This window comes from Tachyglossus aculeatus, chromosome 16 (assembly GCF_015852505.1).
Source record: "Tachyglossus aculeatus isolate mTacAcu1 chromosome 16, mTacAcu1.pri, whole genome shotgun sequence".
Classification (NCBI taxonomy): domain Eukaryota; kingdom Metazoa; phylum Chordata; class Mammalia; order Monotremata; family Tachyglossidae; genus Tachyglossus; species Tachyglossus aculeatus.
Window position 1 is genome coordinate 35,058,802 of NC_052081.1, and position 15,184 is coordinate 35,073,985.

Sequence of the window (15,184 nt, forward strand, 5' to 3'; positions counted from 1 at the left end):
TGAGGAGTTTCTGCCTGATGCGCAGATTGATCGGTAGCCATTGGAGGTTTTTGAGGAGGGGAGTAATATGTCCAGAGCGTTTCTGGACAAAGATAATCCGGGCAGCAGCATGAAGTATGGATTGAAGTGGAGAGAGACACGAGGATGGGAGCCCACTGTTGGGTAGGGACTGTCTCTATATGTTGCCACCTTGTACTTCCCAAGCGCTTAGTACAGTGCTCTGCACACAGTAAGCACTCAATAAATATGATTGATTGATTAGGTGGACTGATTGGCTTGTAACACATTTATTCAAGTTACTTCTGCCGGCTCTGGGATTTGGCTTGGGAAGTGTTGTCAGAAAACCAATTCAAGAACATTCCAGGCCACACTCCTAAACCCTGGACTCTGGCAACATCAATCGATCAATCAATCATATTTATTGAGCGCTTACTATGTGCAGAGCACTGTACTAAGCACTTGGGAAGTACAAATTGGCAACATATAGAGACAGTCCCTACCCAACATTGGGCTCACAGTCTAAAAGGGGGAGACAGAGGACAAAACCAAACATACTAACAAAATAAAATAAATAGAATGGATTTGTACAAGTAAAATAAATAAATAAATAGAGTAATAAATATGTACAAACATATATACATATATACAGGTGCTGTGGGGAAGGGAAGGAGGTAAGATGGGGGGATGGAGAGGGGGACGAGGGGGAGAGGAAGGAAGGGGCTCAGTCTGGGGAGGCCTCCTGGAGGAGGTGAGCTCTCAGCAGGGCCTTGAAGGGAATCAATGGCAAGCTTAGGGTCAGACATGAGCATTTCAAGTTTCCCAAAGACATCTGCCCTGGATCCAGAGTCTTTACTCTGAATCACATCGGATGTCTGCAAGGGCCTGAAATTAGAGACCAGCCGTTCTCAAAAGAAGGCTCTTTTGAAAAGCTTTTCATATACGGTGAGTCACGAGAGCAAGAGAGTAAACTCCCAATCTCAGGACAGGTTGGTGAGGGAGAGAGAACAGGAGGGAGAATAAAGTGAAATGTGTGCTGTGGAGAGGCAGAGGGAGAAGGTAGGAGAGGGTCTCATCTCTCCCAAGAACAGCCACCTAATGCTGGGCAGCTCTCAAAGGTCTGCAAGATGGGGCGAGCAAGAGAAGTGGTAATGAAATCTTTCGACTTTTTTTATAGTATTTGTTAAGTGCTTACTGTGTGCCAGGCACTGTACTAAGCGATGGGATAGACACAAGCTAATCGGGTTGGACCCAGTTCATGTCCCATGCAGGGCTCACAGTCTTAATCCCCATTTTACAGATGAGGTAACTGAGGCACAGAAAGTTCAGTGACTTGCCCAAGGTCACACAGTGGACAAAAGGCGGAGCTGGGATTAGAACCCAGATCTTTCTGAGTCCCGGGCCTGTGCTTTATCCACTAAGTCATGCTACTTCTCATTCAGTCAGTCAGTCATTCATTCAATCGTATTTATTGAGTGCTTACTGTGTGCAGAGCACTGTATTAAGCGCTTGGGAAGTACAAGTGAGAACAAGTTCTCACACTGCTTGGGACCCATTCCAAATAATGAGCTGAAAATCACATCTAATGGTGGGCAGAGGGAATACTCATTTAAGATCTTTCCACGTTTATTGAGAAAAATTTCACAGAAAAGGCTGCAGCAGAGCACTGACCGTGTTTCACTCCTGCCGCTGTCTGATGTATTAGGAAAGATCAGCGGGGACGTAGAGGGTTCTTCTGGACGGCCACCACTCCCGTCACAGCCCATAGTCGCAGGCCTCAGGGCTGTTATTGAGGTACAACTCCATGAAGCCTTCGGAAGTTTTCAGGTCAGTGGAAATAGCCTTGACAAATGGATTTTCCTCCATGGCTCCGATCCAGAGCTTGAGATTCGGAGTGTGATCCACACAGCTGTGGGAACAGGAAAGACGTGAGTGAGCAGAGTGAAATGTGGTTTCACCAGGAAATCTTAAACTTATCAGGGTTTTCAGTTTGGTTTGCTTTTTTTCTCCTATTCAACCCTCCCCTCCCAAAAGCCCTGTAGATTTATACCCACTATGATTTCCAAGTTTATTATTACATCCGTTTACCTCTATGAAACCCAGTATCTGCTAACTAGATTTCATCGGAAAATTCTTGGAGCTTTCAACAAATTCCAGATTTACAAACTTTCTCAACACAAAGCCCCGTTGGCTACCCTACGATCTGGGAAACAAAGAGACGGTAGTCAAGAGTGAAAATTGTGTATGCCTTCATAACGGCAGTTGGTAGACAAATCTATGTAAAGTTTATGTTTACTTTCAGAGAATGGCAGGGAAATAGGATGAAATAACAGGAAATACACCTATATACAGGCATGCCACATTCCATTTTTGGAAAACAGCTTTTGGTTTCTAAAATGCAGATGTTCTCTGACCTTGTCGAATGTGTTAATAGTGATTTGAAATCTATCTGCAGAAATGAAATGTTCCTTGGAAAACTATAAAATATTTTACAAACATTAATTGTAACATTTCCCAGCAGTTCTCAAGTCTATCCCAAGTATAATGGGAATCCAATGTGACAATGTCCATTTTACTGAGGAGGAAGCAGAGGCCCCACAGATCAGCGTTGACCAGTGGGCTGTACTCTGAAAATAGATTTAGAGAACATGGTCATTGTTCTGCTCTTACCTGGCTGAGTTTGGCCAAATTGTTTAACCTCTCAGTCTCTGCATTTGTAATACAAGGAGAATTTCTGACCTGCCTGGCAGAGATGTACAGAACAAATGAGATAATAGATATGAAAGCACTTTGTGGGCTTTGGTCTTAAAAATGACAGCTTTTCTTCAAAGTACTGGGCATTTAAGGTGACCTCTATTATTATGTCACTCCATTCAACTCTGTAAGAATCAAAGCATGATGATCTAATGATCCTGCCTGAGGCTTAAAAGGATACTACTTCTGCTACGACTACTACTACTACTAATAATGATATCTTTTAAATGCTTACTATGTGCCAAACACTGTACTAAGCGCTTGGGTAGATACAATAATAATAATAATTGTGGTATTTGCTAAGCGCTTACTATGTGCCAGGCACTGTACTAAATGCTGGGGTAGATATAAAGTAATTGGGTTGGACAGAGTCCCTGTCCCACCCGAGGCTCACGGTCTTAATCCCCATTTTACAGATGAGGTAACTTGAGGCACACAGAAGTGAAGTGACTGCAGACCAATGGCAGAACCAGAATTAGAACTCAGATCCTTCCAACTCCCAGGCCCATGCTCTATCCTCTAGGGCACACAGCACGTCTCATATGGGACTTCCAATCTAAGTAGGAGGGAAACAGGTGTTGAATTCCCATTTTGCAGAGAGGACTGAGGCACAGAGAAGTTAAGTGACTTGTCCAAAATCACAGAGCAGACAAGTGGCAAAGCTGAAATTGAAATCAGAATCTTTGGCACTAATTTATCCGGTAGGCATACATAACCTTAGACCTCCCTCCTCTAGTAGTCCTAAAATGGTACCCATCCACTCCCCTTCTCCTTAATGTTGAATTTCAGACCCACAATCCCACATGCTCTGGAAAAACCCAAAAGAGGAGAAATGTGTAGGAAAATATTCCAACAATCGTTATCCTACGGGACTCCAAGAACTTCAGCAGAATGTGGTCAAACATCTTACTCGGCAATCTTGAAGAGTTCCAGACGCTCAAACCACGTCCACAGCAGGTAATCAATCATGGTTATTGAGTCTCCACTAAAATAGCGTGTCTTGCGGCGGGAAAGAATCTGAGGAGTGGAGCAAATTAAAAGACATTTTCATTTATACATACAGTGACATAGCGTAAGCGTTAACTCAAAATTCAGGCCTGGCCAGGATAAAGGTTATCGCATGGAGAATGTGGCTTTCAATTACTGCATAGCGTTTTTTGCTCTACCTATTAAAGTTTTTTCAATCCTCTGATTTGTCATCAGTCAATGATATTTATTGAGCACTTTCTACGTGCAGAGCACTGAACTAAGTGCTTGGGAGAGTACAATTCAACAGAATTAGCAGATGTGTTCCCTGCCCATAACGAGCTTATATCTGCCTCATTCATCAAAATTCTATTTGTTCTAATCAATCAATCAATCGTATTTATTGAGCGCTTACTGTGTGCAGAGCACTGTACTAAGCGCTTGGGAAGTACAAGTTGGCAACATATAGAGACAGTCCCTACCCAACAGTGGGCTCACAGTCTAAAAGATGGCAGCACATCAACCACCACAAACTGGAGAAGAGACTTTAAATTCTTGATGGAAAGGTCCCATATTCTCTGGCACTTCAGCAAGGACTTCAGGGATGAAAGAAGAAAGGAGCCTGGGGAAGAGGAGCGCTGGCCTGCCAAAAAAATTAGGCCAGAGCCAGCGGGGATTTGAATAATCCAGATAATTACCAAAATATCCTGATTCCCTTTGGCTCTAGGAAACTGGTCTACGTGACTCAGATGAAATTCCAGGACAAGGCTGGTTGTGCTGTCGTCTCTGACCCATAGCGACGCCATGGACACATCTCTCCCTGAATGCCCCAGCTCCATCTGCAATCGTTCTGGTAGTGTATCCATAGGGTTTTCTTGGTAAAAGTACGGAACTGGTTTACCATTGCCTCCTTCCATGCAGTAAATTTAAATATCCCCCCTTGACTCTCTCCCATGCCACTTCTGCCCAGCACAGGTGGGTTTTGATTTGTAGCAGATTGCCTTTCACTCGCTAGCCACTGTCCAAGCTGGGAATTGAATGGGTCTGCCTCTGTTTGACTCTCCCTCCCATAGTCGAGACTGTAGAGTACTGGAAACTCTCCAGATACAACCCTGAGAGGGGTATAGGGATGCTTAAGTTTTGAACTTTCAGGTGCATTTTGAGGTGGGCCTTAAGTGGTTGTTAGTGGCAAACAACAACCGTGAATAGATGTCAGCTCAACTGGTGTGTGACTATTAGCCTGCTTCTTTCTTAGTGAAAGTGGGAAATGAGTACAAATTGGCAAACACCGAGGCTCAATGCGACGTGGTGCCCTTCAATCCGTTCCCACAAGAGCCAAGGAAGGTTCACTTCTAATGCTGAATGCCTTCTGAGAAAGGTATATCCATCAATAGTATTTATTGAACACTTCCTCGTGAAAAGCACGGTAGATGTAATAATAATGATGGTATTTGTTAAGCGCTTACTGTGTGCGAGACACTGAACTAAGTGCTGGGGAGGATACAGGCAAAATGAGTTGCACACTGTCCTGTCCCTGTGAGGCTCCCAGTCTCAATCCCCATTTTACAAATGAGGTAACTGAGGCCCGGAGAAGTGAAGTGACTTGCCCAGGATCACACGGCAAACAAGTGGCAGAGTCAAAATTAGAACCCATGACCTTCTTACGCCCAGGCCCATGCTCCATTCACTACGCCATGCTGCTTCTTAGTACACATTATTCCTGTGCTCAAGGAACTTACAAACTGGTGGAGAGAGAAGAAATTTCACCAAAACCTGCCTCATAAGAGAAGAAAATAGCATGCTTTTCTTTCACAAAACTACCCTGGACTGGATAAACTACATGGCCTGCACATAAGAAGAGTCTTATGCCAGAGAAAAAGATGGCTCTCCAGCAACCTACAAAATAGAAATAGGATCCATTTTCAACTGTAGAGAAAATTTGGTTTGATTCACAAGGTTCCACTCACGTAGAGTGTTTCTTCTATTATTTTTTAGTTTCAGAGTTTGATGACTATTTCCCACTATTTAGAGAATTGTACATATGCATACTGACCCTGAGATGCAACCTCCCAGCATCCGACTTGGACTCTTTGGACTTAATTAGGGTAATCAACCAACCCTAAGGCATCTAACTCATTAAATAAATGTAGACTGACTGATAGATATGGGGTCCTAATTCCTGAGAAGCATTACGTGCCGCTTAATATTTAGCCGACAGCCCCCATCGAGACACTAATGACGGATGACGGAGGAAATACAGTATGGATGTGAAGCACAAGAGCATAACTTCATCTATCTTGGCATCTTGAAATGATGCATTGGATTATCAAAGTTCGATGAGTTCCTCGATGGAACGATCAATCATATTTAATGAGCACTTACTGTGTGCAGGTCATGTATCATGTGCTTGGGAGGGTACGCTATAAAAGAGCTGATAGACATGTTACCTGCCCACAGTCCAGCAAGGGTATCTAGAGGGGATAAATCAGTGGTATTTACTGAGTACTTAGACACTGTACTAAGCATTTGGAAAACACTTGGTAGAAATGATCCCTACCCACAAGGAGTTCACAGTCTATGATTCTAGTTGCCTTTCTAGGTTAACAACTGAGTTAACTGCTTGGGGGGTCTCTTCATTGAATTAAAAATCTCACACAAACTGTCTGCACAGATTCCTCAAAATGCATTCATTGTGGATTGCTTAACTTTAGCCTGGAGAATGGGAGATGTGGAGGAGGCTAGTGGAATTTTGGGACTAGTGGGGTCCTGAGCATGGTACATGGATCAGAACCTACAGATTATATCTGCTGTATTGGGTGGTTTAATCGCGGGGCATGCCTACGTGCTGGAGGTCGTACAGAGTGTTTGAAAATATCATCTTTGATGTGAACTTTAATTTGGTATAAAGGACAGGGTTGCTTGGCCACCGTGTTAGATGTCACAGGCTTCTCTCCCTGAGATTTACTAAGTAGACCGAGTGTAACTTTGTATGACCCACCTCCTCCTGCAGAAAAAAAACCTACTACTTCCATGAACCATCCATGCTAAAGAGCCTCTTATCACCAATCCTAGACACGTTTCAATTTTCCTGTGTAATGAAGCAGGCCCTGTCGGATGTTGATTCTCTTCACTGCATCTTTACTGAAATTTCTTCTGTGCCTCGAACAGCACAAGGCATGTAATAGCTGTTGATGACAAAGTCTTTGAAGCGCGCTCTCTTAGCTTAGGCTTCTATGCCAACCTCTTTCCCCGCAGTAAACGAGCTTTGCCATTAGTGTCTTTAGGTTCTCTAGAATTATTTGCTATTTAGTTACCTAAATTATTAGGTAACTAACTAATTATTTTAGAATGATTTAGTTACCTAAAGAAGATGGGAGTCAGCAAATTCTAAAAACTCATCATTCCACCTCATTCACAGATACCCTGCTATTAACTTCTCCTTCTGATGGGAATGGCCAATTTACTCCTCCTATATGTTTGCTCACCACCTCTTACTCAGTTTTCAGGTTTGACAGAGGATCTAACTTGGTAACAATGAGGTGAGACACATTCTTAGTAATCTTAATGAAAGATCTTATCAAAACTTTTGGGGAAAGTCACAACTAGCCCTAGTCACTTCTTTGTTCACACTTTCAAAAGCATCAAAATAAGGGAAGAGGTTACTAACAGCTTTTGCAAGAATGATGTTGATTTGCCCAACATAAAAACATTAACTTGGGCTTTGGAAACTTCACCCCACTGGTCTAAAAACTACTGTAAAATTACAATGCTATTCTTAGTAGTTCTGTTTTTGAGTTCTTGTAAGTCTCCCAGGTGTTACACTGATTCCGATAATAAACCGCTCATTCATTTTTTTGGGCTTCTCTATTTTTGTTCACTTTCTGGTAGTTTTCCCTTCAGAATCAGTAAATGGGAGGCATAGTCTCTCCTCTCCAGCCCTATGCAAAGTAACATATTAGCTTCCTTTTTCATTGAGCCGCCCAACACGGCTTCCAGTGACTTAATGTTAAAGCCCTGTCTTGGATAGCTACTCTCAGATGTCCTGAAATAAAGAATGCATCCTTCAGAACTTGGAAATGGGCATAAAGAAACATCTCTCTCATTTATGACTCCAAATCTGCCCCTCCCTCTCTGCAAACTCACATTTCCTCCCACCTCCAGGACTCTTCTACATGGGTGCCATGTTAGCACTTCAAGTGCAAAATGTCCCAAACCGAAACACTAATCTTCCCTTTAAAATTCCGATTCCTGTCCACGACACCCAGTTCACACTCTTCATTCTTCTCAAGCTAACTTATTCACGAGGCCTTTCCGGACTCACTTGCCCTTAGCTCTTGCTAAAGTCCTCCTGGACTGTCCCTCTTCTTCAAATCAGACAGAACAAAGCTCTCCCCATCTTTAACGACCTACTAGACTCGTATCTCCTCCGGGAGGTCTTTCCTGATTCATTTTTTATATCCACTATTTTTTATCCCATACCTGTTCAGAACTTCTATGCCACCTGAGCATTTAAGTACTCATTAAGTACAACGGTAGTAACTGTGAGCCCGTTGTTGTCTCTGCTGCGAATCGTACTTTTCAAGCACTTAGTACAGTGCTCTGCACACAGTAAGTGCTCAATAAATACGACTGAATGAATGAAATGAATTGCTGGGGTAGATACAATTCAGATCAGACACAGTCCTTGACGCACATGGGAACTACAGTCTAAGGGGAAGGGAAAGCAGATGAGTTATTTAATACGTTACACACCCTACTACTTAAGCATTAACTCATGTACATAGCCCTCTTTTCTTTTTTCTCCTATCTGTAATTTCTTTTATTGTTTGTCTCCAATTAGATTGCAAGAAAGAACCCTGAGGGGAGGGATAACTCTACTAACTCTGCTTTCTCCAGTACTTCCTACTGTGTCTGCATACAGTAGACGCACAAGTACTTTTGATTGAGGTATATCTTTCTATGGCCTGCACCATTGTACATAAGGAGGCACATGGAAACTGCTTAGAATAGTCAAGTCAGTCAATCGTATTTGGTGAGCGCTTACTGTATGCAGAGCACTGTATTAAGTGCTTGGGAGAGTACAATACAACACAAAACAGACACATTCCCGGCCCACAGTGTGCGAGTTTACCAGCCCTTTTCACCATCATCATCATCATCAATCGTATTTATTGAGCGCTTACTATGTGCAGAGCACTGTACTAAGCGCTTGGGAAGTACAAATTGGCAACATATAGAGACAGTCCCTGCCCAACAGTGGGCTCACAGTCTAAAAGGGGGAGACAGAGAACAAAACCAAACATACTAACAAAATAAAATAAATAGAATAGATATGTACAAATAAAATAAATAAATAAATAAATAGAGTAATAAATATGTACAAACATATATACATATATACAGGTGCTGTGGGGACCTGTTTTACCACCATAGTAAAAGAGCTCTTTCCCTCCCCTACATTATGAATTATTAAATGATAAAAATAGAGGAAAAACAGATGAAAGAAAGAGCAGAGGAAGAGTCCATATAGCTAACCTGGCTAAATAAGAAAGCAAATTTGGGTGGATTTAATGTGACACTGCTGGCATCAGAAAAATGAGTCCTTAGTCAATCAATCGTTGATATTTATTGGGTGCTTACTGTGTGCAGAACACTGTACTGAGCACTTGGAAGAGTACAAAACTCTTTTAGACTGTGACTAAAAGACTTTGACTCTTTTAGACTGTGAGCCCACTGTTGGGTAGGGACTGTCTCTATATGTTGCCAACTTGTACTTCCCAAGCGCTTAGTACAGTGCTCTGCACACAGTAAGCACTCAATACGATTGATGATGATGATACAAAACAATCGAGTTGGTAGACAAGATCCCTGCCCTCAAGAACTTTACAATCTAGTGGGGATGGCAGACATTAAACTAGATTACAGATAAGGGAAGCACGATTAAATGATGAAATTTGGGAGCCAAATCTTGGGTAATTAATGCCACCTTCCCAGGGTAATGCTACTTGAATATCTTTTGGGGCTGGTCAATGTTAGACTCTAGCTTTTCTGGTTTTTAGTTTCCTGTAAAACGAGGACAATTCTGACGTTTTCCTTCTTCACATGAATGAAATGATGAATAATATGGTTACATTAGTGAAGAAAATTCCAGCAGAAGGAAGGAGGTAAATAAGACCCAAGACGGTAGTAATAATAATAATTGTGGTATTTGGTAAGTGCTCACTATGTGCTAAGCACCATACTAAGTGCTGGGGTAGATACGAGATCATCAGAACGTGAGCCTTATTTGGGATGGAGTAGAAGGGAGCAGAGGTACTAAATCCCCATTCTGCAGATGAGGGAACTGAGGCACAGAGAAGTTAAGTGACTTGCCCAAGTTCACACAGCCAGTAAGCAGCAGAGTTGGGATGAGAACCCAGGTCCTCTGATTCCCAGGCCCATGCTCTTTCCGCTGGTCTGCACTGCTTTCAGTGTGTGTTTAATAATAATAATGATGGCATTTGTTAAGCGCTTACTATGTGCCAAGGACTGTTCTAAGCACTAGAGAAGCAGTGTGGCTCAGTGGAAAGAGCCCGGGCTTTGGAGTCAGGGGCCATGGGTTCGAATCCCGGCTCTGCCAATTGGCAGCTGTGTGACTTTAGGCAAGTCACTTCACATCTCTGGGCCTCAGTTCCCTCATCTGGAAAATGGGGATTAAGACTGTGAGCCCCCCGTGGGACAACCTGATCTCCTGGTAATCTCCCCAGCGCTTAGTACAGTGCTTTGCACATAGTAAGTGCTTAATCAATCAATCAATCGTATTTATTGAGCGCTTACTGTGTGCAGAGCACTGTACTAAGCGCTTGGGAAGTACAAGTTGGCAACATATAGAGACAGTCCCTACCCAACAGTGGGCTCACAGTCTAAAATGCCATTATTATTATTATTACTAGGGTAGATACAAGGCGATCGGGTTGTCCCACGTGGACCTCACAGTCTTAATCCCCACTTTACAGATGAGGTACCTGAGGCACCGAGAAGTGACTTGCCCAAAGTCGCACAGCTAAGTGGTGTAGCCGGAATTAGAACCCACAACCTCCCAAGTCCGTGCTCTTTCCACTGAGCCACGCAGCTTCTGCTTATTGACATCATTGGTGATTCTTGAAATTATCCTGGATCCATCTGGTCAGAAAAAGTAGGCGACCCTCCGCCCTGCTGAGTCGGGAAATAGATGAGGAATTTATGCTGCCCCACCAAGAGGCTGGGAAGACAATCCCCAGGGAAATCTGTCCCTTCTGCAATCCTTGGAGAGTTAAAGACTTGAATGGGGTTCCCTCTTGTGGAGAGCATGGACGAGACATACTTGCAGTTTGCAGTTTGCAGAAGAAGGAGAATTTCTTAAAGAGAAATTAGAGAGGAACCTGAACGACTTTTGGTGAAGGAAGAGTGTGGGAAAAGTCACCAAACTGCCATTTCATTCAGATTTTGCACATCTCTCCTCAGAGAGAGATATATGTTTTATATATATATATATATTATATATATATACGTCTCTATATGTTGCCAGCTTGTACTTCCCAAGCGCTTAGTACAGTGCTCTGCACGCAGTAAGCGCTCAATAAAGACGATTGATTGATTGATTGATTGAACTGGGCAGAATTCAGTTCTGGTATAGTTCAGTTCAGTCCTCAAAAATCTCCAGTGGCTACCAATCAATCTGCGCATCAGGCAGAAACTCCTCACCCTGGGCTTCCAGGCTGTCCATCCCCTCGCCCCCTCCTACCTCACCTCCCTTCTCTCCTTCTCCAGCCCAGCCCGCACCCTCCGCTCCTCCGCCACTAATCTCCTCACTGTACCTCGCTCTCCCCTGCCCCGCCATCGACCCCCGGCCCACGTCCTCCCCCGGGCCTGGAATGCCCTCCCTCTGCCCATCCGCCAAGCTAGCTCTCTTCCTCCCTTCAAGGCCCTGCTGAGAGCTCACCTCCTCCAGGAGGCCTTCCCAGACTGAGCCCCTTCCTTCCTCTCCCCCTTTTCCCCCTCTCCATTCCCCCCCATCTTACCTCCTTCCCTTCCCCACAGCACCAGTATATATGTATATATGTTTGTACATATTTATTACTCTATTTATTTATTTATTTATTTTACTTGTACATATCTATTCTATTTATTTTATTTTGTTAGTATGTTTGGTTTTGTTCTCTGTCTCCCCCTTTTAGACTGTGAGCCCACTGTTGGGCAGGGACTGTCTCTATAATTTGTACTTCCCAAGTGCTTAGTACAGTGCTCTGCACACAGTAAGTGCTCAATAAATACGATTGATGATGATGATGATAGTAAGAGCTTAACAAATACCAACATTATTATTATTATTATTACTCCTTTCAATGTACCTCCCTGGACTCGGGCTGAACACACAATTACCTGTGTCTGGGGACCAGCATCAGATTTTTTCCTCAAACAGTGAAAACCGGTGATTGAATCATCCGCTTCACCTGCCACTAAAACAGGCTCTCTCTTCCTAGGACGCTAGGTCCCTATCACAAGAAGGTATTCCGCTGCTTACCTCCTCCAAGATGCTGAATTCCTTGCGCAGTTCTGCCTTCAGGTCAGAGCAGTCTTCCCCATTCCGGGCTCCCATCAAACATTTCAAAGCCAAAGGTGGTACCTGAATGAGAACAGTTAAGGGAGATAGTTTTAGGAGAAAGTTTTCAGGACATCTGTAGCTGCCCCTCTATCCAGAAATCATCCTCTCCTAACTCATTTCCCTTTTTTGCCACCCCGAGTAACACGACTCTACCTTGGTTTTCCTTTCTCCAAGCCAAACGGGGATGTCCGATTTCACTTCTCACAAAGGTAGCACAGTTTTTCCATCCCACCACCTCTTACGACAGCCCACTCTTCCATCCCTCTTGTGATCCCTCCAAATCTCCTGAAAGATGTTTTTTTGGACTAGGCTCTGTCAATACATCTTTATTTTCTGACTGTGTATTCAACCATTCTGACTTCAAGCTCTCAGGACAAGAGACATAGCCATGAAGACAGTCTGCAAAAATGTAATCAAGAGCATATTACTGTGGGAATGAAATCTGGTACATTAATGTAGCAAGGTTGTTAATTGGTTACGGGGAAGGGTTACGCATCTGTTCTGCCCCTTCCACTGAGAACCAGCAGAAGACCCAGGGAGTGAGTCAGTCCAGGGAAACATGGAAAGAGTAGCGACGTGGCCTAAAGTAGTAGATATTCATGCTATGGATGAAGACAATGGATAATCATCGTGCACTCATTTATTCAGCTATTCTGTCCTGATATATTCATGCTACTACCTGTTGTAACCTTTCTGCTTTGCCTATTTGTATTTGATGCATACCTTTCTTCCTTTTTCTCGTTAGATCATCACTCCCCTGACCAGGGAGCTAGCATCCTCTCTCGAGCATTTAGCACTCTGTACACAGTAGGTGCTAAATAAATACAACTCACCACGGAAAAGTGACCAGTCTCCCGTCATCCCCCAAGCCCAAAACCAGTGTAATCTGAAATCGTGGCATGCCAATCGTTTCTTAAATAATGCTATCAGCTCCCCCTTTTCCACTATTATCCTGTCTCTTGTTATTTTCTGTATCCTGCTGAAAGGCTAGTGAAGACATGTATTGTTCAAAGTAGGTTTCTGTTTGGCCTTTCTCGAAATCTCCAGTTTTAAATTTCAAATGATTTCAGGATTGTGGGGAACAAAACAGGAAGTCAAGGAGGAGCGACGAAGCAGCGCGTTTCAGTGGAAAGAGCCCGGGCTTTGGAGTCAGAGATCATGGGTTCAAATCCCGGCTCCTCCACTTGTCAGCTGTGTGACTTTGGTCAAGTCACTTCACTTCTCTGTGCCTCAGTTACCTCATCTGTCAAATGGGGATGAAGATTGTGAGCCCCACGTGGGACAACCTGATCACCTTGTAACCTCCCCAGCACTTAGAACAGGGCTTTGCACATAGTAAGCGCTTAATAAATGCCATTAAAAAAAGGCACTGCTGATCTGGCTTGCAAGGGTCAAAACAAAAGAAGATGGGCTGGGGGAAGGGAAGGGAAAAGGGACTATTTCCCCTGCTCAAGTACCTTAGAGAACCGGTTAAATATCATATTTTGGGACGCCTTTTCATATGGGTCAGCTGGGAACAGTTTCTTCTCAGGGTAGGCTTCATCCAGGTACTCGCAGGTGATGGAAGATTCATAGATCAGTTGACCCTTGCTGGTCTCCAGAACTGGCACCTGGCCAAGGGGGTGCTTCTCAAAGAACCACTCGGGCTTGTTCTTCAAGTTGATGTTGATAACTTCGTGTCTGGAAGGAAGAAGGAAAACACCGGGATTGACACAGGCTGAACGGCATCCTTAGAGGGGGTGAGATGCAAGGACAGGGGGAAAAAAGAATACCATAAGTGCACTGGCCCATATCAGGTGTTGAATAAAGAACTAGACATGTGGTCACTCTGGCCTGCCGCCACCCTGATATGCTCTCTAGAAGTGTCTTGCACTTTCCAAGCACTTGGTACAGTGCTCTGCACACAGTAAGTGCTCAATAAACAATTGTACTTGTTAAGCCCTAACTATGTACCAAACACTATTCTACATTCTGGGGTAGATACAAGTTAATTCCCAGACTGAGCCCCCTCCTCCTTCTCCCCCTCTCTCCCTCCCCATCCCCCCCGCCTTACCTCCTTCCCCTCTCCACAGCACCTGTATATATGTATATATCTTTGTGCATATTTATTACGCTATTTATTTATTTTACTTGTACATATTTATTCTATTTATTTTGTTAATACGTTTTGTTTTGTTGTCTGTCTCCCCCTTCTAGACTGTGAGCCCGCTGTTGGGTAGGGACCGTCTCTATATGTTGCCAACTTGTACTTCCCAAGTGCTTAGTACAGTGCTCTGCACACAGTAAGCGCTCAATAAATAAGACTGAATGAATGAATGAATGAATGAATGAATGAACACGACCAAATGAATGAATGTGGCCTAGTAGAAACAGCACACACCTGAGAGTCAGGGGACCCAAATTCTAATCCCAGCTCTGTTACTTGCCTGTTGTGTGACCTTGGACAAATCCCTTAACAGCTCTGTTCCTCAGTTGCCTCATCTGCCAAATGGGGATTAAATACCTGATTTCCCCCTCCTACTTAGCCCTTCAGCCCCACGTAGGATAGGGGCTGTTTCCGACTTGATTCCCTGGGGATTATCTATCACAGCGTTTGTCCAATGGTAAACGCTTAACAAGTACCACAATTATTATCATCATCATTATTATTCCTCAAATACACGAGGTTTGTGATTTAATGGCTTCAAAATCCTTCCCTTCTAGAAATGAATCAAGGCTTTAATTAGCATTGTTAGCTGAGGAACCCCTGGGGGTGGGGGAGAGTGAATATGTTCCTCATCTTTGAGGATGACAGGGTTACTGAGACCCCAAGACTAACTGTACTGTTGGTAATAAAGTTAATGT

General features: G+C 43.6%; 1 protein-coding gene across 2 annotated transcripts in view; it reads right to left on the reverse strand.

Annotated features, from left to right (window-relative positions):
• Window positions 1–1,614: 1,614 nt before the first annotated feature.
• GSTO1 (glutathione S-transferase omega 1) overlaps window positions 1,615–15,184 on the reverse strand; it is a 37,168-nt gene continuing 23,598 nt past the window's right edge. For both annotated transcript variants that reach the window (XM_038757542.1, XM_038757541.1), the window contains exons 3-6: window positions 13,798–14,020; window positions 12,260–12,361; window positions 3,662–3,768; window positions 1,615–1,906 (exon numbers count right to left, since the gene is read on the reverse strand). In XM_038757542.1, the coding sequence (XP_038613470.1) occupies window positions 1,753–1,906; window positions 3,662–3,768; window positions 12,260–12,361; window positions 13,798–14,020 (586 nt within the window). In that variant the 3' untranslated portion in view covers window positions 1,615–1,752. The remainder of the gene's footprint in view (window positions 1,907–3,661; window positions 3,769–12,259; window positions 12,362–13,797; window positions 14,021–15,184) is intronic.